Source organism: Saimiri boliviensis, chromosome 7 (assembly GCF_048565385.1).
Source record: "Saimiri boliviensis isolate mSaiBol1 chromosome 7, mSaiBol1.pri, whole genome shotgun sequence".
Taxonomy (NCBI): Eukaryota; Metazoa; Chordata; class Mammalia; order Primates; family Cebidae; genus Saimiri; species Saimiri boliviensis.
Genome location: NC_133455.1, coordinates 109,681,549 through 109,707,242, shown reverse-complemented (window position 1 = coordinate 109,707,242; position 25,694 = coordinate 109,681,549). Strand labels below are relative to the sequence as shown.

At 34.0% G+C, this 25,694-nt stretch overlaps 1 protein-coding gene across 1 annotated transcript in view; it reads left to right on the top strand.

The window, feature by feature from the left end:
• Positions 1 to 1,928: 1,928 nt before the first annotated feature.
• LOC101040380 (solute carrier organic anion transporter family member 1B3) overlaps positions 1,929 to 25,694 on the top strand; it is a 61,766-nt gene continuing 38,000 nt past the window's right edge. The window contains exons 1-6 of the mRNA XM_039461677.2: positions 1,929 to 2,012; positions 13,558 to 13,699; positions 17,213 to 17,345; positions 19,420 to 19,541; positions 21,093 to 21,239; positions 21,443 to 21,541. Of these exons, the coding sequence (XP_039317611.1) occupies positions 1,929 to 2,012; positions 13,558 to 13,699; positions 17,213 to 17,345; positions 19,420 to 19,541; positions 21,093 to 21,239; positions 21,443 to 21,541 (727 nt within the window). The remainder of the gene's footprint in view (positions 2,013 to 13,557; positions 13,700 to 17,212; positions 17,346 to 19,419; positions 19,542 to 21,092; positions 21,240 to 21,442; positions 21,542 to 25,694) is intronic.

Here is a 25,694-nt window from a genome sequence, read left to right as displayed (position 1 = left end):
TTGAGTTGCTATGTTTCCAGCTGAGGTGGAACAAAGTGAAGTGTTGTCCCATGTTCCTGCCTCCAAGAGTGCCTGACAGAAGATATATATATATATATATATATATATATATATATATATATATATATGTATGTGTGTGTATATATATATATGCTGTGTAAGTTTACTTCTGGCATGAACTACAGGGCTATTGACCACTCTTCAGTGTTAATGAATCAACAGTAAATACCAAAGTACTTTAAACAGAAACATATATAAAACATTATGTATTAAGTTATGTATTGATCCATTGATGAAAATGTTGTGACCAAAGGCACACAGTCACCTAACTATTTATCTCCTTTAGGAACAATGATTCATATTTGCAAATTCAATGTTCCCAGCAACTTTATGGAACATAATTATTGCAAAAAGTGAGAATCAACTATACATATAACCTACATCAGACGTATTGTATAGTCAGTATCCTATTATAAATCAGATACTTATGTAGATACTTTAGATATTTACATATCTAAGGTATATTTAAGCAGCTTCATAGCATATATCTACATAGCTCTGTTATATCTACATAGCATATATCTATGTATGCATGCTACATACATAACATATACCTATATCTATGTTATGTGTCTGTTTATATAGATACTTTAGATATATAAATGTGTTATGCACATATGTATAAACAATAATACATCTCTAAACCTCCATGAGTAATCCACGATTCTATATAAAAGAGTCAACTGAAGTAAAAGTTGACTCATTTTACTAGTCTTTAAAATAGGAGTTTAGTAACTCTCAAACCTATGATTTCTCTTGTGCTTTGACTTCAAAACTCCACTTGTAGGAATTTATCCTAGAGATATGACCACACATAAGTAACATCACATATAACATATTAAGAACATTGTCTAATATCAAATAATTAGATATAAGTTAAATAGTTATCAATATGGAGCTAGTTACATATATTATGAACAACAGAATACCCTGCTACCATAAGGAAAATGAGAAGGATTTTATTAATATAAAACATATACAGAAGGTAAAAAGGTAGAGTACAGTGGTAATGGTATGCTCACATTTCTATTAAAAGGCAAAATATTGTGTATTTAATTAAAATGCATATCAGATTTCTGGAAAAGGGGACAAAGGTTATGAGAAGAATATTTGCTTTTTTTGCTTTTTTTGCATTTTCAATTACATGCATGTATTTTCTCTTAAAAAATAAATGAATAAACCCAATAAACAGTATGATCATGATGATGGTAAGGTCAAGCATGTCCAGAGTCTCTCTGAGAGATACTTTGAATTCATTTTGTTCTTTTAAACAAATTTAAACTGTATCTGCTTTTTGAGCCTGGTTCCATAGGTATCTCCTCTATAAAACTGTCTGAGGCTATCCTAATTATTATTACTTACATTATTTTTCCACCCATTTTGAGTATCCACTATGTGCAAGTCATTTGGCACTTTATAAACTTATAAGGATAATGTAAACATAAATTTGCTTTTATAAATCTTATAATCTGGATGTATAGAAAATATAACAATTTTAATTTCTATAATTTTAAATTTTTGTTCATACAATCTAGTGTGTGGTTTTATATTATCATATTTACTTGTTTCAAATTTGTCAGTAAAAAATTATTTTTCTAAGTAAGTTATAATCTCTTTTGGTGGAGTTTGTGTCTGTCTTTCCTCTGTGTCCAGCGTTGACCTAGCCCTGTGGTCAGAAAATAACACACCCTGAATGAATATTAGAGAATGATTGATTGATTGATATTGAGCTCATGGCTTTTCTTATTTTTTAATTTCATATGATTAAAGTAAAATAAATTATGCACTTTCTTTTTTAACAGGTGATCATTTCAAACCAAGCATCAACAACAATTAAAAAACATTCACGTGGTATCTGTAGTTTAATCATGGACCAACATCAATATTTGAATAAGACAGCAGAGTCAGAATCTTCAGAGAAAAAGAAAACAAGATGCTGCAATGGATTCAAGGTAGAATGGGTTTTATATTTTGAAACTAAAATAATGGGAAATTTAATGGAAAATTTTAATGTATAAAAAGACCACTAATTGTCAAAGAGAACATTATATCTCATATTACAATTTTTACATTGAAGCACACATTAAAATATTGACAATGCTTACATTGATTTAAATCAGTTTTTAATCTGATTAAGGTATTTCTTTGGTATAAATTTTTGATGTATAAAAATATGTATATTTTTTATTTTTTTGTGGACATGTAGTAGGTGTATATGTTTATGGGGGTGAGATGTTTTGGTACAGGCATGCAATGTGAAATAAGCAAATAATGAAGAATGGGGCATCCATTCCTTCGAGCATTTTTTCATTGAGTTGCAAACCATTCAATTACACTCTTTACATTATTTTAGACGGTAGAATTAAGTAATTGACTGTAGTCACCCTGTTGTGCTATCAAATAGTAAGTCTTACTCATTTTTTTAACGATTTTTTTTACCCATTAACCATCCCCGTCTCCCCACCCCTACACTCCCCACCACCCTTTTCAGCCTCTGGTAACCATCCTTCTACTCTCTATGTCCATGAATTCAGTTGCTTTGCTGTTTAGATCCCATAAATAAATGAGAACATGCAATGTTTGTCTTTCTGTGCTTGGCTTATTTCAGTTAACATAATAATCTCCAGTTCGATTATTTTGTTGCAATTGACTGGGTCTCGTTCTTTTTATAGCTGAATAGTACACATTTTTTTTTACACGTTTATCTGTTGACAGACACTTAGGCTGCTTCCAAATCTTAAATATTGTAAGCAGTGCTGCAACAAACAGGGGAGTATGGATAACTTTTAGATGTACTGAATCGCTTTCTTTTGGGTATATACCCAGCAGTGGGATTGCTGGATCACGTGGTAGCTCAATTTTTAGTTTCTTGAGGAACCTCCAAACTGTTCTTCACAGTAGCTGTACTAATTTTTATTCCCACCAATAGTGTACAAGGAATTCCCTTTACTCCAAACATTCTCAGCAGCATTTGTTATTACCTGTCTTTTGGATAAAAGCCATTTAGTTGGGGTGAGATAGTATCTCATTGTAGTATTGACTTGCATTTCTCTGATGATCGATGATGTTGAGCACCTCTTCCTATGTCTGTGTGCTATTTGTATGTCTTCTTTTGAGACATGTATATTCAAATATGTTGCCCACCTTTTGATGGGATTATTAGATTTTCTCCTCTAAAGTTGTTTGAGCTCCTTAGATATTCTGGTTATTAATTCTTTGACAGATGGGTAGTTTGCAAATATTTTCTCCTACTCAATGGGGTGTCTCTTCACTTTTTTGATTGTATCCTTTTCTGTGCAGAAACTTTTTAACAAGATGTGATCCCATTTGTCCATTTTTCTTTGGGTTCCTGTGTTTCTAGGGTAAGAAAATTGCTCAAGAAATTTTTGCCCAGACCAATGTTCTGGAGAATTTTCCCAATATTTTCTTGAGGTAATTTATGGTTTAAGGTCTTTAGATTTAAGTCTTTAATTCATTTTGATTGGTTTTTTTAATATGGCTAGAAATAGGTGTCCAGTTTCATCCTAGCACCATTCATTGAAGAGGCTGTCTTTTCCCCCATTGAATGTTCTTGGCACTTTGGTCAAAAATGAATTCATTGTAGGTGTGTGGATTTGTTTCTGGTTGTCTATTCTAATCCATTGGTCTATGTGTCTGTTTTTATGCCAGTACCATGTTGTTTTGTTTACTATAACTCTGTAGTATAATTCAAAGTCAGATAATGTGATTCCTCCATTTTTTTCTTTTTGCTTAGGACACCTTTGGCTATTCTGTGTCTTTTATGGTTCCATATACATTTTAGATTGATTTTTCTATTTCTGTGAAGAAAGTCATTGGTATTTTGATAGGGTTTACATTAGATTTATAGATGGCTTTGGATAATATGGACATTTGAAAAATATTGATTCTTCCAAACCATAAACATGAAATATTTGCCCATTTTGTGATGTCTTCATCAATTTCTTTCATGAGGGTTTTATAGTTTTTATTATAGAGATCTTTCCCTTCTTTGGTTAAATTAATTTCTAGGTATTTAATTTTATGTGTGGCTATTGTAAATGGGATTACTTTTTTGATTTCTTTGTCACATTGTTCACTATTGACATATAGAAATGCTACAGAGTTGTATGTTGAATTTGTATCCTGCAACTTTATTGAATTTATCAGTTCTAATAGTTTTGTGGAATCTTTAGAATTTTCCAAATATAAGATCATATCATCTGCAAACAAGATAATTTGAATTCTTCTTTTCCAGTTCGGATGCCCCTTTCTTATTTCTCTTGCCTAATCACTCTACCTAGGACTTCTACTACTATGTTAAATAACAGTGGTGACAGTGAGCATTATTGTTGTCTTCTAGATCTTAGAGGGAAGGCAAGAGTTTATTAATGTAACATTTAGAAATATTTTTATATCTTCCTTTTGGTTCTTGATAGATCAAGAGATACTTATAAGGGTTATTAAAATAAAAAAAGTGTAATAAATAACATCTAAAAGTTTTCTTAGAATCAACTTATAAATCTAGAAGATTAATGTCCTGTGAATCACGTTACAATCTTAATCTAATTAAATATTCTTTTGTTAAAGAGCAGCGTTGTTACGACTTCTGATAAATTATGTAATAGAGACTGATGGAAAAGAGATCTGTAATAGTCAAAGGATCTAATTCAAAGGTCTAATTGATGATTTACAAAGTATTTATTTTTTCCTTTGAAAATTGGTAAAAGTAATAATTCTGCCTTTTGTTTTTGTCACAAAATTATGAGGCATTAAATGATATTGGCATTTTCATAAACGGGGGAAAGTATTGCTAAGCACAGTGCTAAATGAAGAAACCAAGACTCAGTAGACTTGAGATATTTAACTGTAGTCACCTCTGTTGTGAATTGACAACCCTGGAACCCATGTCAAAGCCTTTTAATCCCCACAGGCAAGTCTTTGAGGAAATAAAGAAATTGATCCCAGTCATCTTTTAGCAATACATATATATTTAATTTGCTCACATTGGTAGTCCTATCCAGTTGAATAGGGCCACAGAGATTGGATTGTAAACCAAAATGTACCTGAGATAGGTCTCAATCAGTTTAGAAGTTTACCTTACCCAAGTTAAGGATATACCCAGGAGAAAGGCCTGGGCCTTTCTCCAAAGGTGATATTTTGAGGGCTTAAATAGTTAACGGAGAAAAGCAGGCTGGAGAAGAAAGTGGGAATATATGGTCACACTACTGAATCCACATGTTGCAAGAGAAAAACCACTAGGTAAGGAAATGGTCAATTATTTGTTTGTCTTGTGGTCAGTAAATCGGCACTTTACACAAGATAAGGTGAATGTAGACTAGCTACCTGTGGAAATATTTAACCTTTTATCTGTAGCTGTGTGCTTAGGAACAAAAGGAAAGGCAGCATTTTGCAAAACTCAGCTTTTAGCTTAATTTTGCTTCTTTTGGCATAGTGAATTGGGGTCTCAGGTTTTTATTTTCCTTTCACAACTCCCCTGTCTCTTCCTTTTAAAATCTTTTTTTAAAAGCATTTTAGAAGAAAATTACTCCCTGGTCTTAAATTTTGTCTGTTCTCTCATGATGATCTCTGATCTCTCTGATTTCTCTATGATGATTTATTCCTAGACCAATAGATTCCACATTATTAGGAAAGCTCATTTTTAGCAGGTTGTGAAATCACATGTCCTGTGAATAAAAAAATGGGAGGAGGAAGAGAGAAAGAAAACAGCAAATAGTAAAAAAAGATGATTTTTAAGGCTTCAATATTTAAAGGGGAAAAACAAGTTGAAGGGAACGAGAGAGGGTATGGTCACAATTCTGAATCCACAGGCTGCCAGAGAAAAAAGAGGAGATAGGTAAATAGTCAACTATGTATTCATCTTGAACTTAGTAAACTGACACTCTATGCAAGATAAAGTGAGCATAGAGTGGCTCCTCCTGGAGATATTTAATCTTTCATTTGTAGCTATCTGCTTAGGAAGAAAAGAAAAATCCGCTGTTGGTGACTCAGCTTAATTTTGTTTCTTTTGGCATAGTGAATTGGATCCCAAGTATTTATTTCATTACACAGGATTCACTTGCAATAATGTTAAACAAGGTTCTTTTTAACTTTGTCCAGGGAATATGAAATTTGTTTATTTTCTGAGATTTCTGATGAAGTCTATCATGATGAAATATTTGAACAATATTTCAACAGAATTGCATCATTAGGAAAAAGTATTGCCTAATGAAAATGAATTACCTTCTATTTGTCTAAGGGTAATATAATGATCTTAAATTATTTTTACTTTTAAATACTGAGTGTTACAGTGATTTTAACTTCATGTGCATAGCAGAGTGACAAAGTGGTGGAAGAAATAAGATTTCCAGAGTAATCTCTTAAAGCATATTTGGAATAGAAGCTAGGAGTTAGGAAGTTAGCAGTGTATGTAAGGTACATTACTTGCAGTCCAATAAAAAAGACAGGGCTAGGGGAAAATACTGGAATAAGATTGACATCACAATTTCAAAAACATTGCTAAACTGATAAATCATGTCTACAAGTGATGTTTAAAAGAATCTTTTCGCTAACTTAAATTGTTAATATTGAAAGAATATTAACCTCAACAATCCCATTACAACAATTCTGTAAAAGACGTATGTTGGCAGTTGAATTTAGTTGCATTTCTATGCCTACTTTGTATTCGTGAGGAACAAAAACATAATTGGACAAAATTTTTAAATAATTATTATTTTAACTTTTTATGAAGTTTGGGACATCAAACTATCAACAAAGTACCATTTCAGTAAAAATAATTACTAAAATTCTTAAGAATTTTGAAATCTTGTGAATTAGGAGTATCTGCACATACAGAGATAATTAAAATTTAATGGTAAAATAGATCTAATTCAACAACACAAAAAGAGAAGGTGAGAGAAACAATACTAGTGGCTAACATTTGTTGAGCACTTATTACCTATGAGATGTTGCTCTAGTGTTTTGTTTGCATTAATAGATTTTCTTCCTTACCACAGTACCATCAACCAGATGCTATTATCTCCCTTTTGCAGATTAAAAAAACCCTAGGTATAGAAAGGGCAAATGACTCCCTTAGTTCTCACAGCTGGTAAATGATGGAGCCAAGGCTTGAACTCAGGCAGTCTGATTCCAAATTCCATGCTCTCAACTCTGATTCATTTTGCTAAAGCAACTGTGGAATTTTGTACTATTAGTACCCTTAAGAGGTACAGCCTATTTAATGATGTACCTTATTTCATATTATTCAGTATCAAACAACAATGGTATTGGCGTATGTGCATGTGCACACACTAATACACATGTTGCTATTGACTTGCATATACACACTCAGTAGATGGAAATGTATAAAAGCATAACTAGATAATGAACCCATTTAAATAAAATCACATACTTTGATTATTTTCTACCTCTTTCCCTCAATTTTTTGTATTGAACCAGCTAGGTTACATGCAATCTGCCAGTATATACTTCATCATTACACTTGTCTTTTCTCTTCTTCAAACTACCTGTACCTCTATATTGTAATGAAAAGTCTTTAACAACACAAAAGTAATGCATTATTATTAAAAAACAAAACAAAACAAAAAAAAAAAACAGAGCAAAAGAAAAAGTTTCCCCTTTCTGCCTTCATTTTCACTCCCTTTCTGGAATAATCACTCCACATGTGTAACCACCACAAAGATCCAATCCCACAGGTTTTATTCTGGGTCTTTTCTCTTCAGCCATAGCAGCCTTTTTGCTATTCCTCAAATATGCCAAGCACACTTCTAATGGGGAATTTTTTTTCATTCCTGAACACCACATATAAAATAATTCCTGAATACCACATATAAAACACCACATATAAAATTCATTCCTGAACACCACATAAAATAACATTTCCTATCCATAACTCTTTAACCAGTTTGATGTTTATAGTATTTATCACCAGTTAACACTGACACTCCAAAACACACTTGTGTAGAAGTGTGTGTTTGTGCACATGTGTGCTTAATGGTTTAAAACAACAAATTTATTATCTTAGAGATCTGAAATCCAGAAATCAGAAATAAATGTCAGTGAACTAAACTCAGATGTTGGCAAGACCATTTCTTTTTTCTGGAAATTCTAGGGACAATACATTTCTTTGCCTTCTCCAGTTTCTGGAGACTATCTGAATTCCTTGGCTGATGGACATTTTCCGTGTTCAAAGCTAGTGATCACATGAACACTGACTCTTCTACTCCCTTCTTTCACGTTTACAGTAGCCTCGTGATTACACTGAATTCACTAGACCAAGTCAAGTCAATCTCTTTACTTTAAGGTCATCTGTTTAGCAACCTTAATTCCATGTACAATTTTAATACCCCTTGCCATGTTATCTAACGTATTCACAAGTTCTGGAGATTAGGACCTGGATGTCTTTAGGGGTCATTGCTCTACCTAAGGTTATATTATATATAACATTACATATATATATTCTCCATGTATATGAATAATACACATAAAAATTTTATACATATGTTTGCCATATATACACATATAAATTTTATACATGTTTGCCATATATATACACATATATAGTTTGATATTATAAATCTATGCATATACATATATACATATAAACACATATATACATATATCTTTACTATGTATGCATGTACTTACATAGTTTATATATGTATATCTGTACACATACATGTTTACTATGTATACATGAATATATAGTATATATAGTATATATAATATAGTATATAAACTATTATATAAACACAAATTGTGTGTGTGCATGTGTATATATATACTTTATGGTATAGAGCGATAGATGATAAATAAATTATGTGTATAGTATATATAATATATATTGTATATATTTATCATCTGTCTCTCTGTACCATAAATTAAGCTCCACAAAAACATAGGTGTTTGATTCATTCTTCTCTGTGTCAAACATCAGTGCCCAGTGTATATAAACTGAATGACTGATGCAAGAGGTGGGTCCCTCAGTCTTGGGCAGCTCCATCCCTACGGCTTTATAGGGTACAGCGCTCATCCTGGCTGCTTTCATGAGCTGGCATTAGGTGTCTGTGGTTTCTTCATGTGTATAGTGCTATTCACAGTGTCAGTGGATCTACCATTCTGGGGTCTGGAGGATGGTGGCCCTCTTACAGCTCCACTAGGCGGTGCTCCAGTGGAGACACTTTGTTGGGGTTTTCACCCCATACTTCCCTTCTGACTGGAAAAGCAAAAGTTCTCCATGAGGGCTCTGCCCTTGAAGCACAGCTCTTCCTGGACATCCAAGTGTTTCCGTATCCTATGAAATCTAGGTGGAGGTTCCCAAACGTCAGTTCTTGTCTTCTGTGCACCTGTACGCTCAACATCATGCGGAAGCTGCCAAGACGTGGAGCTTTTACCCTCTGAATCCACTGTCCAAGCTGTACCTTGGCCCCTTTTAGCCATGGCTGGAGTGGCTAGAATGCAGGGCACCAAGTCACAAGACTGCATACAGCAGAGGGGCCATGGACCAGGCCCAAGAAATCATTTTTCCCTTCTAGGCCTCCAGACCTGTGATGGGCATGACCAAAGCAAAGGTCTTTGACATGCCCTGGAGACATTTTCCCCATGGTCCTGGCAATTACCATTTGTCTCCTAATTACTTATGCAAATTTCTCCCCAGAAAATGGGGTTTTCTTTCCTATTGCATTGCCAGGCTGCAAATTTTTTACACTTTTATGCTCTGCTTCCTCTTGAACACTTTGCTGCTTAGAAATGTCTTCCAGCAGATACCCTAAATCATCTCTCTTAAGTTCAAAATTTCACAGATCTCTAGGGCAGGGGCAAAATTCTGCCAGTCTCTTTGCTATAGCATAACAAGAATCACCTTTGCTCTAGTTCCCAACAAGTTTCTCAACTTTATCTGAGACCACTTCAGCTTGGACTTTATTATCCATATCCGTATCAGTGTTTTGATGAAAGCCATTCAACAAGTCTCTAGGAAGTTCCAAACTGCCTCACATCTTCCTGTCTTCTGAGTCCTCCAAACTGTTCCAACTGTGCCCATTACCCAGTTCCAAAGCTGCTTCCACATTATCAGGTATCTTATAGCAACACCCCACTACCTCAGTACCAATTTACTGTATTATTTTGTTCTCATGCTGCTATGAAGAAATACTGAAGACTACGCAATGAATAAATAAAAAAAGGTTTAAGAGACTCACAAATTCAAATGGCTGGGGAGGCCCCACAATCATGGCGAAAGGCTAAGGAGGAGCAAAGGTACATCTTACATGGTGGCAGCAAAAGAATATGTGCAGGACAACTCACTGTATAAAACCATCAGATCTTGTGAGACTTATTCACTATCATAAGAACAGCATAGGAACAACCTATCCCCATGATACAATTAGCTCTCACTGGGTCCCTTCCATGACACATGGGGATTATGGGAGCTCCAATTTAAGATGAGGCTTGAGTGGAGACACAGCCAAAATGTATCACTATTACAAATGATATCTTATTTTCAAATTAGGTTTATGTGATGGATTATATAAATTGATTTTCATATGTTGAACCAGCCATGCATACCTGAAATAAATCCCATTTGATCATAGTATTTAATTCTTTTCATGTTTTGTGTATTATTGGATTTTTTTTTACTAATATTTGTTTTTTTGTGTGTGTGTGGCTGTGTAATTTTTTTTAATTGCATTTTAGGTTTTGGGGTACATGTGAAGAACATGCAAGATTGTTGCGTAGGTACACACATGGCAGTGTGGTTTTCTGCCTTCCGTCCCCTTGCCTGTATCTGTCATTTCTCCCCATGCTATCTCTTCCCACCTCCCCACCCCCTCGTCCCTCCCCCATTTCCCCCCAACGGACCCCAGTGTGTAGTGCTCCCCTCCCTGTGTCCATGTGTTCTCATTGTTCAACACCCGCCTATGAGTGAGAATATGCAGTGTTTGATTTTCTGCTCTTGTGTCAGTTTGCTGAGAATGATGATTTCCAGGTTCATCCATGTCCCTACAAAGGACGTGAACTTGTCATTTTTGATGGCTGCATAATATTCCATGGTGTATATGTACCACATTTTCCCTATCCAGTCTATCATCGTTGGGCATTTGGGTTGGTTCCAGGTCTTTGCTATTGTAAACAGTGCTGCAATGAACATTCGTGTGCACGTGTCCTTGTAGTAGAATGATTTATAATCCTTTGGATATATACCCAGTAATGGGATTGCTGGGTCAAATGGGATTTCTATTTTTAGGTCCTTGAGGAATCGCCACACTGTCTTCCACAATGGTTGAATTAATTTACATTCCCACCAACAGTGTAAAAGTGTTCCTATTTCTCCACATCCTCTCCAGCATCTGTTGTTTCCCGATTTTTTAATGATCGCCATTCTAACTGGTGTGAGATGGTATCTCAATGTAGTTTTGATTTGCATTTCTCTGATGACCAGTGATGATGAGCATTTTTTCATATGTTTGTTGGCCTCCTGTATGTCTTCTTTTGTAAAGTATCTGTTCATATCCTTCACCCATTTTTGAATGGGCTTGTTTGTTTTTTTCTTGTAGATCTGTTTTAGTTCTTTGTAAATTCTGGATATCAGCCCCTTGTCAGATGGGTAGACTGCAAAAATTTTTTCCCATTCTGTTGGTTGCCGATTCACTGTACTGACTGTTTCTTTTGCCGTGCAGAAGCTGTGGAGTTTGATTAGGTCCCATTTGTCTATTTTGGCTTTTGTTGCCATTGCTTTTGGCATTTTGGTCATGAAGTCCTTGCCTACACCTATGTCCTGAATGGTTTTGCCTAGATTTTCTTCTAGGGTTTTTATGGTGTTAGGTCTGATGTTTAAGTCTTTAATCCATCTGGAGTTAATTTTGGTGTAAGGTATCAGGAAGGGGTCCTGTTTCTGAGAATTTTTACATCTATGTTTATGAGTGATATTTGTCTACAATTTTTGCTATTGTAATGTCTTTAATTTTAGTATCAGGGTAATGCTGGCCTCATGAAATAAGATAGAAAGTATTTGCAATGCTTTCATCCTGTGAAGAAGGTTGTATAGAATTGGTATAACATCTTTCTTAAATGTTTGGTAGAATTCACCAGTAAAACTAGCTGGGCCTCATTTTTTCTGTTTTGGAAGGTTATTACTTGACAATTTAATTTCTTAAACAGATAGAGGTCCCTTCATTAATTTTTTCTTGTAAGACTTTGAGTAGATGGTTTATTTTGAAGAATTGGTCAATTTAGTATAGGTTATTATAATTGCAATTATAGTTTTGTTCATAGTATTTCATTATTATCCTTTTAATGTCTGTGGGATCTGTAGTGGTACACCCTCTGTTATTTCAGATATTAGTAATTACTATTCTCTCTCTTTTTTTTTCCTTGGTTAGCCTGGTTAGAGGCCTATCAATTTTATGATCTTTTTAAAGAATCAGTCTTTGGTTATATATATATTTTCTATTAAATTCTTGTTTTTAAAAGTCATTGGCTTGTGTTTCAATTTTTATTATTAACTTTCTTCTTGCTTTGAGTTTCATTTGCTGTTCTTTTTCAAGTTTCCTAAAGTAGAAACTTAAATATTGATTTTAGATCTTTCTTCTTTTCTCATATATGCATTGTGATGCACATTTAATTGTCTGTGTTCTGAGGGATAAGCCCAACCTGCTTCTCTATTCCTGTGGCTACTTGGATACAGGCAAGACAGATACCAGTTCTTGAGCAGAGAGAGAGAGGGTGAGAATCTCTCATTTCTCTTATTATTGGGGTATGAATTCATCATGAGAACTCTACTCTCATGACCGAGTACCCCTAAAAGGCTCCATCTCCAATTATCATCACACTAGAAATTGGGTTTTAATATATGAATTTGGGATGAACACAAACATGCAGTTTAAAAGTGGATAATAATAGTAGAGCCAAAGGAATTGCTTATGGATGTAGATGTGAGCTTTAAGAAGAAGGATGAATCAATAAATTTTTTTAATGAAATTGGGAATTAAAACATCGACAACCACTATATCACACTGATACGGTTACTTGTGTTGGTCATAAAATTCCTCTATACCTTCACAAAGTTCCATTTCTTAGCTGGCTTCCTGGAAATGCTATCTTTGAGAATGTACTGCCTGCCATTCCCCTCACAGTAAGCCTATGCTATTCATGTGGAAATAAAAGAATAACTCACCATCATGGTCATCTGAGAACAGTGTCTAGCTTCCTGTAAATCAGTTAATGACATTAGTTTTAAAATAACAACCTTAACTACACTCCTCTAACTAATGTAACCAAGTAGAAAATCATGCTTAAGTAGTGACCGATAATAATACTACAGGGCTGAGAAATTTCAACTTGTATAGGGAAAAATGGTATGCTTTTTATGATCAAAATGATGTTGTCAAGTAAAGAAGAAAAACTCTTTTAATTTCATGTACCTATAAACATTATAGAGTTTTAAAATTAACCAATTTCCCTTTTTTCTTCTACTGTTTTTAGATGTTCTTGGCAGCCCTGTCATTCAGTTATATTGCCAAAACACTAGGTGGAATCATTATGAAAATTTCCATTACTCAAATAGAAAGGAGATTTGAAATATCCTCTTCTCATGCTGGTTTAATTGATGGAAGCTTTGAAATTGGTAACTTTTTTTTCTATTTTGATAACCATACTTGCATAAGTAAAAAAAAAAAAAAAAAGTTCATGCATGCTTATATCACTGGCTCTGAACTAGGCATAAATTTGTCTCCTATGGGCAATTTGGCAATATGTGAGGACATTTTTGGTTGGCGTAAATGGATTGGGGTGAGAGGATGCTACTGGTACCTAGGGGTAGAGGTCAGGGAGGCAGCTAAACATTGTACAATGCACAGGACAGACTTAGCAACAAAGAACTGTCCTTCCCAAAATGTCTACAGTGAGGATGTTGAAAAACTCTGATCCTACACAAACTCATAATTTGCAAATAAACTTTTTAGGAAGCTTTATCTCCGTTGTCTCAAGGTGTCCCAGTATGAAGAAAGGTTGAGGGAGGACTGTAACTCTTATGGTTTTAGATGGGGGGACTACATAGGAGCAACCTACACTAGATTCTACTGTTTAACTGGGTACGTAATTGGGGGTTTAAAGTCTTTTTTTTTTAACATTAAAGATATTGCTTTGTTGTCATCATTTTAATTTGGATTTCTCCAACAGTAGTAAGGTTTTATATAATTATTAAAAATAGTTTTTTTCGGGCCAGGCGCGGTGGCTCAAGCCTGTAATCCCAGCACTTTGGGAGGCCGAGGCGGGTGGATCACGAGGTCAAGGGATCGAGACCATCCTGGTCAACATGGTGAAACCCCGTCTCTACTAAAAATACAAAAAATTAGCTGGGCATGGTGGCGCGTGCCTGTAATCCCAGCTACTCAGGAGGCTGAGGCAGGAGAATTGCCTGAACCCAGGAGGCGGAGGTTGCGGTGAGCCGAGATCGCGCCATTGCACTCCAGCCTGGGTAACAAGAGTGAAACTCCGTCTCAAAAAAAAAAAAAAAAAAAAAAAAAAAAAAATAGTTTTTTTCTTATTTTACGAATTGCTAACTCATAGCCTCTGCTAAATTTCTCTTTTTCTTTTCACTTTCTAATGATTTGGAGGGACCCGCAAATTGTCTCTTTTCTACAATATAGACTGCAAAATAAGACTGCAACATTTTCTACAATTTCTGTTTCTATTTTAACTGTATTTACACAATGCTTAACTAGTGACTAAAATGTAATTGTCAAAGGAAGATTTATCTCTTTATATGAATTCAAAATCTTTGTGATTCAAAAACATGACAATCCACGTGTCCTTCACTTTTTCACCTCCCAGGTTCAATGAAATAGTGTAGAATTTTAAAATTAGAATGCTATTAGTTTTAAAGTTTAATTCACTGCATGTCTCTTCTTATTAAGAAATTAACACTTCATATTTTTGTTAAACTTTGCAGCTATTTAACAGCAATTATTCGAACATCATTATAAGTTTGGTTTCTTTGCTTACGCCTCTTTCTTGAGTCTTGTGACTTCAAATCTCATCTTTATTCTTTCTGGAGTATACCTTCATGTATAGATGACCTTTTGCATCCACAGGTTCCACACCCACAGATGCAAGCCATATTAAAAAAATTTAAAACTAAAAAATGGCCATCTAATAATAAAAATAATACAAATAAAAACAACATAGAATAACAACTATTTACATAATATTTACCTTGTATTAAGTATTAGAAGTTATCTAGAGATAATACAAAGGATACAGGAGGATGTTGATCGGTTATATGCAATACTATACCTTTTGTTTGTTTGTTTTTGTTTTTGAGGCAGTCTCCCTCTGTTGCCCAGGCTGGAGTGCAGTGCTCTGATGTTGGCTCACAGCAACCTCCACCTCCTGGGTTTAAGCCTCAGCCTCCCGAGTAGCTGGGATTAAAGGCATGTGCCGCCACATCTGGCTAATTTTTGTATTTTTAAGTAGAAATGGATTTTCGCCATTTGGCTAGGCTGATCTTGAACTCCTAGCCTCAAGTGATCAGCCAGTCTCGGCCTCTCAGATTGCTGGGATTACAGACATGAGCCTCCACATCCACACTACACTACACCTTTTTACTTAGGGGCTTGAGCATCCACAAATTTTGGTTGTCTACAGAGCATTCTAGAACTAATAACCCATGGACACTGAGGGATGATGTAATTTTTTTTTTTTTTAGGAAGAATTGAAAACATGGCATATTTTCTAAGCCCTTACTTGTTGGAAAATGCTTTTATTTTAGTGTTATATTTAATTGATAATTTGTCTGAGTATGGAATTAAAATTTCAAAATACTTTTTTCTCAAAAATTTAAAATATTCATCTGTTTTATAACATTCAATTTGTATATAAGAAATTATTACCATTGTAATTTTCATGCACTGTTTATCTTTAAATATCCAAAAATTTACCAGCATGTATCTGAGACTGTCTCTTTCTACATTACTTCTGCTGGGCAAATACAGGAACTTTCGTTTGAAACTTATGTCTTCCTCTAGCACAAAGAATTTATTTTCTGTTTCCTATTTGTTTCTTCCTGTGTTTTATTCTTTCTTTTCTTCTGAAACATATATGTGATAAATAATATATTTTCTGAATATTTTTCCTTTTAAATTTTGTTCTTCTAAATTTCTACCCCTTTTCTTTATGTTTCATCAATCTTTGGTGTATGATGTCATATCAAATTCTAATTTATAAAGTTTTAATTGCATTTTAAATTTATAATAGTACTTTATTGTTGTCTTATTATTTTTAGTCTATCAGTTCCGATGTTATGGATGCAACATGCCACTGTACCTCCAAATGTACTAACAGGATTTTTTTTAAGTTTCTACTCTTTTTAGTTTAATCTTATTGACGTATTTATTCTTGTGTTGCTTTATCTGCTGGTTCATTCTGGTACTTTCTTTAATAAAACTACTTTCCATCAATGTTCAATAATTCTTTATGGTTGTCTGTTTATTATTGTATATCAGGCTGTAGATAAATCTGAATTGGTCTTCCCTGAATGCTCTTCTTCCACTTTTTAATCTAAATAATGTATACTCAATATTAAATCTCGAATAATGTCTCCTCCAGGAAACTTTCACAAAGTCCCTAATTAATTTAAGCTCCCTATTTCCATAATCTAATAGTACTTCTATCCATCTGTTTTATTTTATTACTAGCGTGTTTCTAGAGAACAAGTACCATGATTTGTTCTTATATTTCTGACTCTAAACACTGTGATAGGTACATAACACAAATTTAAAGAATGCCTGTAATAAATCTAAGAAATGCATGAATGATGATCTTTCCCTCAGATTAGGAGGACATTTTTCCATTCCAATGCAATCCAGTAAACTCCAAATTTTCATTAAAATTTTGCTTCTCTCATATGGCCAAATTACCCAAGTGGTTTATTTGCATGTGAAACCTGTTCTACTTATCATTAGTACTATACAACTTTTCAATGAGTCATTTAATGTAGGAGAGTTCACCTTCACAATTAAATTACATGGTCTTTGGGAGAAGGTACGATGTCTTGGGCTTTATTTGCATTCATTCATTCGATTCTACTAAATACAAAATTAAACTAAGTCATATCTACACAATTTTGTTCTCTTTCTAGGAAATTTGCTTGTGATTGTATTTGTAAGTTACTTTGGATCTAAACTACACAGACCGAAGTTAATTGGCATTGGTTGTTTCCTTATGGGAACTGGAAGTATTCTGACGGCTTTACCACATTTCTTTATGGGATAGTAAGTGTTAAACAGCCCTGAGTCATTCATCATCAGCAACTTGTAAATTACCAGTAGAATTTTATTTTTATACTTTTAAGTAGACATTAATCTTTTAAGAGGAATACCCAATCAATACGTACAGAAATGGAGTATATTTACTATATAATAGTGAATGTATTGCTTTATTCATCATGGCTTTTATAAATGTTGCAATAAGAATAATATTATATAAGGTATACAGTTTTATGTGAAATAAATAAGTTATTTACCAATTTTAATACACATATGTACTTTACATTTTTACCTGTAAGATTGTGATTGTATTCAGTCAGACTTCGCAACTTCACCTGCTACTGGGTAGGTTTTCCCACCAGCCTTTCACGGAAGCTGTTCTTCCTAAGGCAACTAAAGATAGAAGATTTTACATAAAAGTTAATGCATCCCATCCAGGGATGATATGATTCTACTTTTCATCATAGTGCTGTGCCTTGCATGGCCTTGTTTCACAGTACAAATAGTGGCAATGTATTTCCAGGCAACATGACAGAAGGAGAGAAGAACAGGAACAAAGAGTGCGCACAGGCTGAGGCCAAGGAGCATTTTCAGAAGCAGAACACTTCCACTGATTTTCACATTTACCAGGAGTCAGTTACATTTTACACATAGATACATGGGTGTTGAAAAAAATATACTTGATTCCAGGCTTCCATATTCCAGGTAAAAAGCCCAACTTCTGTTACTATGGAAGGAGAAAAGAAAGGATACTGAGAGGCAATGAGCAGTCCCTTTTAGAGGCACCAGTTACTTATTACCAAATCTAGAAATCATGCCTTTTGGTCACCATATTAATTCTGTTTTTCCTCCTACATTTGGCCCTTATAAGAACTTTCTTCTTAATGGTACTGCTCTAATACTCATCATATTCCACAATCTTGATTCATTTTTCTATCTTTGTGGCTTCTTCGTCATGCCTATCCTTTTTATTTGCCTCTAACACCGTAATTTCAATGTCCCATAATTCCCTCTAATCTTAATATCTTACTCTTCATGTTTTTATGGAGAATGTGCCTTAGATGCAACTACCCCAGCTTTATCTTCCATTGCTCCCCACATTTGAGGGCTACGTTCTAGGCTTACAGTTCTCTAATGTGCCATAATATGTCGTATCTTTGCATCTTTTCTTTCTACAGACTTGAATACTTTTCTTCCCTTGTCTACTAATTAAAATTCTATCCATCTTTGGTCATTTAATCTGTCCTTCACATTGTAGAGTCTTCTTTGATCTACCCCCTCACCTCCAAGAAAAATTGATTATCTCTTTTTTGTGTGTGTGGGTGTGTGACAACTCAGGACCTTGTATATTAAATTTAGAATATCTTTGATCATATACATTTATCTTACAGAGTGTGAAATTTCCAAAGTAAAAACACTGTATATCTTATTTCTTGATCTTTATGTTTTATTTCTTGTTTTTTGAAGTTAAGCAAAATGCCTGACACACTATATGTTGCCCTTAGAGCTCACAGGGCACTTAGTAATTTTGAACATCAGCATCTGTCCCTAATCCGGCTCCATCTCTGTTGTTCTTTTAAAGTTTTTCTTCATAATGTTGAAATGGATTAGAAATTTGTTTTTATTGAGTTTTGAAAAGTCAAGCACTAGTGTGCATTTATATGTGTGTCTATGTGAAAGAAAATCAGACAGATTGACTATCTTTGACGGTAACTCAAAGGGATAAATAGACATAGTTAACAGATTTAAAAAAAAAAAAAAAAAAAAAAAAAAAAAAAAAAAAGCAAGTGAAACCAGTACATTTCATATCTTGACCAGAATATATCCACTCCTGAGATAATAGCAAGGTGATAACCTACCCTGTTCACGGTGTATTGAATTACCTTTCTTAGTGGAGACTCCCATTTCACTCCTTCTCATCACCTGTTCTGAAATACACTCTGAGAAGCTGGCAAACAAGATTCTGGTAATTTGGAGAGGACAGTGGTTCAAATAAAGAAGAAAATTTCTCTGTATCTCTGGGAAAACTGAAAATATTCAGTAGATAAGCAAAATGTTGAATCTAATGTTGCTCTTATAGTTACAGATATTCTAAAGAAACCCATATTAATCCATCAGAAAATTCAACATCAAGTTTATCAACCTGTTTAATTAGTCAAACCTTATTACTCAATAGAACATCATCTGAGAGAGTAGAAAAAGGTAAGAATTAAGTGACATTAAAAATATGCTAGAATTCATAGATTTAATCACATCTATAAAGTTTATGCTATTATTTAGAAAAATTGATTTAAGAACAAATAGGAAGGACTTTATCCCTTACACACAGACAAAAATCATACTGTTAGTATATGCAGTTGATTCTTGAATAACACCGGTTTGAACTGTACCTGTTTACTTATATGCAGCTTTTCCCAACCAAACAGAAGGAGAAAACCACCCATGTGGCGGTCTGACTTCTAAAGGCGGTTTCCACAGGTCCAACCAGAGGACTTAAGTCTACATGATTTTGTGTACACATGAGTTGTCCTGGCACAAATCTCCTAGTATACCAATGGATTATTATGTATAAAGAGCATTTAGAAGTAGATAAGAAAAAAGAAAAAATTCAGAAGGAAATTTGCAAAGAGCATACACATTTAAAATAAAAAAGCAGAAAGTGGCAGAAATAGGTGAATAATATAACTTTTCTCTTTATAAAAAGGTAAAATGTTATAGCATTTGAAGATTTTGTAACTATTTTTTTGAGACAGAGTCCCACTGTGTCACCCAGGCTGGAGTGCAGTGGCATAATTTTGATTCAGTGTAACCCCTGGCTCCTGGGTTCACGTGATTCTCCTACCTTAGCCTACTGAGTAGCTGTGATTACAAGTGTGTGCCACCACACCCGGCTAATTTTTGTATTTTTAGTAGATACAAGGTTGCATCATGTTGGTCAGGCTAGTCTTGAACTCCTGACTTCATAATCTGCCCACCTCGGCCTCCCAAAGTGCTGAGATTACAGGTGTGAGCCACTGTACCTGGCCAATTTTATAACTATTATAACACAATAATATAACTATAATCTCAATATTTAATAAAAGTAAATGAAGTGAAGAAAAAAATAATTTCGAGTTTTATGTATTGTTAGGAGTGTATAAATTTGAATCTTCTGGAGATTAATTTTTAATCTATATTAAAGAACAAAAATATACTTGCTTACTTTCTTGATTAATATTAAGGAAATATTCAGGAATGTTTACTAGGATGTTTACTTTTTTACAATCACAGCCATAGCATCCATGTTCAACAGAATAAAAATAAAAAATATTTTGTAACTACAAAAGAGATTGTTTAAACAAATTATGAAACTGTTATTCAACACACTGCTATGCAGTAATTAAAATTTTAACATAGAAGAACTCTTAACAACATGGGGAAATTGTGAGTGAAAACTGTATATGTACCTTAAAAATAACCTCGATTTTTAAATACGTAATGTACATAATAAATATTATTCATATTTTGTGCCCTAAAAATGTAGAAGAGATCCAGAATAACATTTGCAATGATCTTTGTTTGTAGTATGATTACAGAAAATTTTTACTTGTTTTCTGTTCCCTTCCTTATTTTCAAGCTTTGCAAAGTGAATTTGAATCACTTGTAATTAGAAAATAAACCAAAAATGAAACAATGAAGGGTTTAAAGCAGATAAGTTTCTAATATGAATGTTAAAAATAATGTTGAAAGTAAAACACTTTCTTGTCTCTATAGATTGTGTAAAGGAATCTGGGTCACACATGTGGATGTATGTCTTCACGGGTAATATGCTTCGTGGTATAGGGGAAACCCCCATAGTACCATTGGGGATTTCTTACATTGATGATTTTGCAAAAGAAGGACATTCTTCCTTGTATGTAGGTAATGTACAGAAAATATTAAATTGCATGATTACAGTCCTTGGATCTGCCCTTGAAATAATAGTTTAACTAGTTTATTCTTTTACCTATTAGAAAAAAATATTTGCAGAGGTGTATTGTGTAATATACTTTTAAAAACATGTTGGAAGAAAACAAAATATGTGTGGCGTCTGATTAAATTGTTTTATTTGGTAATACTTACAGGTATTTTGAATGCAGTAGGAATGATCGGTCCAATCATTGGCTTTACAATGGGATCTCTGTTTGCTAAAATGTACGTGGATATTGGCTATGTAGACCTGAGTAAGTACAATCGATCAAGGTAGCATGGTAGTGTCTTTTAAGTGCAAGACACCATTCTTCCAAAGAATTGAATTCAGCCTTTCAATAGTTCTTCATTTACTATTTTTCAAAAGTTACAAGTAGGAAATAAATGCATTAATAATCAGAATAAAAAAGAAATTTATCTCCTATTTCTACTTTGCTTTTACAACTAAGTGTAAAAAGAGATTTTTAACAAACTTATTTCAGATTACTTGATCCAAAATAATCAAACTTAAAATGTCCCTCTCCCAAAACTGACTGCCCAGTCAGGTACATTTTATTTTTCAGTTGATGGTGACTTGGGGGTTGATGTGTGGAACTCAGATGTTGATGTTTGCTTTGCTAAAGCCTCCTTGTGGCTGCTGCCTTATGGCAGGGGTGGTTTAAAAGTCACCACTATACACTTTGGTTATGGTCATTTTTCCTGGTCCTCACTGAGGGCTTGGCATATGGCAACATTTAATGAGTGCTTGTAAAACCAATGAATGAAGAGAGGGCACGTAAATAAAATTTGTGACTTTCATCTTCACTCGTAGAGCATGCCTTATTTCTTCTCTCATAGAAGAATGAGAGCCCATGTTATAATATCTGCCTTGACTTCAGGCCCTCTTTCCTGCAGATACACCTTCACTATATCCATATTTATCTTTTTTTACCATACTTATAAAAAAGCGTTTATCTTTAGCTAATATTAGTAGATCCAACTGGGGTTTAGATTTCCTCTTCTCCATCTGCACCCTCTCTTTTCCTCAGCAGTCACACTCAAGACTCTCCCATCTTCTTATACATACACATTTTTATATTCTAAACAACTTTCCAATTGATTAACTGTTTCTCAGTTTATCTTCAAAACCAAGTACCTAGAAAAAAATCTCTAGCATTAGTGTCTCACATTCTTACCTCCCATGTACTTCTCATCCACTATAATCTGCTTTACCACTAATAAAACACTATTTCTTTGTAATTCGCTAATTGTAATGGATGTTTTTCTATAATTTGTTTTAATAGATATTTATACTACTTGTTCATTTTTTCTTAGATTTTTTAAAAAATAAGTACTTAAAACTCAACCTGTCGAATACTGCTCTCACCATGCAAACCCTCCTTGTTTCCTATGTTCCCTCTCTCGCGGAATATCTGTATCTTAATTCCATGATTGACTGAATTACAATACCCTGTAATCTCAGATTTCCCTTTATTTAAAATGGGAAAAAAACTTTTATCTCTTTACTTTTCTAATTCTCAAAGTCTCTTTCAACACATAGCTTTTCTCATATAGCCCTTACTTCATCATTTCCATTGGTCTCAAATTTGGTGCTCCTATTAATCACCAAGAGCGTGTCTTTATTGTAGCCCTTCTCACAACAATATATAAATATTGTGAACTTACCCACCATCCCTTTGAGAACATGGCAGAATTGTGTCTGTCTTAGCATATAATAACTCAATAGGGTTTGTGAATAAACAAATATGATTTTCTATCTCATGAAGACTTAAATAGATCACTCCAAAGAGATCGAAGCATTCATTCCAAGATGGAATAGGCATCATTGTAGGCCAAAAATCATACAGTGTTTTATATTACAAAACTAAAGCAAGTACCTGATGATATGTTTTATATCTTCCATTTTAGACATGTGATTTAATGTAGCTACACATTATGTACATTATTTTTACTCGTTTGCTGCAGTTTAATCACTGCTTTTATCACTGCATACAAAATAAGTGTTGAAGATCTTTAGGTTAATAGCCTTGTAGTTTCTCTAGTCAGAAATAGTCACAGCATTTTAGAATTCTTGGTGATTCAACTTCCACCCCTGACTGTTCAGACCATAACACATCTTCTCTTATTCTGTGAGAAGCATGAAGTGAACTTGTTATAAAGTATACTTTGGTAAACTTCAATTCCTACAGGAGCCAAAGACATAACATAAATGAGTAAAGTGTATCAGGGACAGGAAATTAGGGGGTGATGATTAGAATGGGGAGACTTGTTGGTGCACTCTTCTCCCCAGATATCCAAAAACTTATGTACTCTCCAGCTCTGGCCTATACTTTCACACAGAATTTTGGGACCAGCATTAATAAGGTTTTCTGAATGGTTTTCCAGAGATTCCATAAACCAAAATTTTTATGTAGAATTTTCCAATTTTTAAGATGGTGTGTGATCCATGGGAAACACTGGCAGGATCTCCCTAGCTAGATTATGACCTTTAGTTCCTATATATAGGCCAGTGAAAGAACCAAAAAAAAAAAAAATCATCAAAATTACATTTCTGACAGGTGATAAATCTTAGCATGTATAATGGAGTTACTAATTTAACTAGTCATTTCCTAAAGTCTGTCTGAGTTGTTGATTATGAAACCACATGATCACATAAATCAATTTTAAAACCAGATCAGTCCATATTAGAAAATAATGTATTTCTAAATAGTTTTAAATCAAGTCAGTATTTTTTCATGTCAGTGATTTTTTTTTATAGATCAGAGTAATGGCATCATTTTAGTGTGCTTCTATGCTGTGTGTGTTTCTGTGTGTGTGTATACTTTCTTAATTTTTATTATTTTTATTTTATTGTGGTAAGAACAATTAAAATGAGCTCTGCCTCCTAAAAGTACAGTTGATCCTTGAACAGCACAGGTCTGAACTGTGCAGATCTACCTATACATAGATTTTTTTCAAAAAATATATTAGAAACATTTTTTAGAGATTTGTGATGACATGAAAAACCTTGCAGATAAACTACACAGCTTAAAAATATAGAAAAATGTTAAGAGAAAGTTATAGCATGAGTACATAAAATATATGTAAATACTATTTTATAATTTAGTACAATAAAATATGTACAAATCTATTATTAAAATTTAAAATTTGTTAAACTTTAAACAGAGTAACTCTTATAGATCTTACGATATCCTTCCCAATCAAGAGAAATGCAAACAAAGGTAAAGATACAGTATTAAATCATAACTGCATAAAATTAACTGTAGTGCTTACTTCACCGCTGTAAAAATTCTGCAGCCACTGCTATCGCAGTGAGCTCAAGTGTTGAGAATATTTACTTAAAATGCCATATGTCATTCATCATCTCCATGTGAGCAGGTTTTCTCTTCAGTGAGTGATGAATTACAATAAAAAGTGAACTCATTTTTTCTGTATATTTTCATCCTGTTTAGTGCTGTAACATCAACCTTAAATAACACTGTGAGCCATATCAAGTACCACTACTGATGCTCGAAGTTCTCCCAGAAGCAAAGTCACATGATGATAAGAAAAAGCTGAATTGTTTAACATGTACAGTACATTGAGCTATGCAGCTAGCTACTATTTCAACATAAATGTATCCAGTACAAGGACCATCGTATAACAAAAACCCACACTCACAGAAAAATGGAACAAGAAGAAGCTTCACTGCAGCTTCTTTTTGTGCAACAGTGGGCACAAAAACCTGTCCTTTTAGTGAAATCGCTTTTTATGTATTATTGAAAATTCAACTTTTATGTAGGTGCAAGATTGCTATGAAAAAAAGATACCTGTAGATTCAAATGTGATTCAAGGAAAGGTGAAGTCATTACATGACAACTGAAAGCAAAGAAAAGTGAATGATCTTTTAAAGCTGGAGAATTTCACGCCACTAATGGATAAACTGAAAATTTTAGAAAGAGGTTTGCCTCAAAAAAGTGTCAGTATAACAGGAGAACCAACTTCTGACACTTAGGAGGTAACAGAAAGTTTTAAATGGCATTAAGAAAGTCATGGAGGAGAAAGGACATCTGCCTGAACAGGTTCTTAATCAGACGAAAGTGCCCTATTCTGGGAAAAAATACCACAACACACAATTATTAATAAGGAAGCTAAGTGAGTAACAGGACTTAAGGCAGGAAGGGATAGGCTAACTCTGTCTGATGTTCTGTGTAAACGCAGTGGCGTTTATGATTAGAACTGTTCGTACGTACACAACTACTAATCCCTAAGCCTTGAAGGGGAAAGATTTTTTTAAAAAGTTGTTTGGGAGGCCGAGGCGGGTGGATCACAAAGTCAAGAGATCGAGGCCATCCTGGTCAACATGGTGAAACCCCGTCTCTACTAAAAATACAAAAAACTAGCTGGGCATGGTGGCACGTGCCTGTA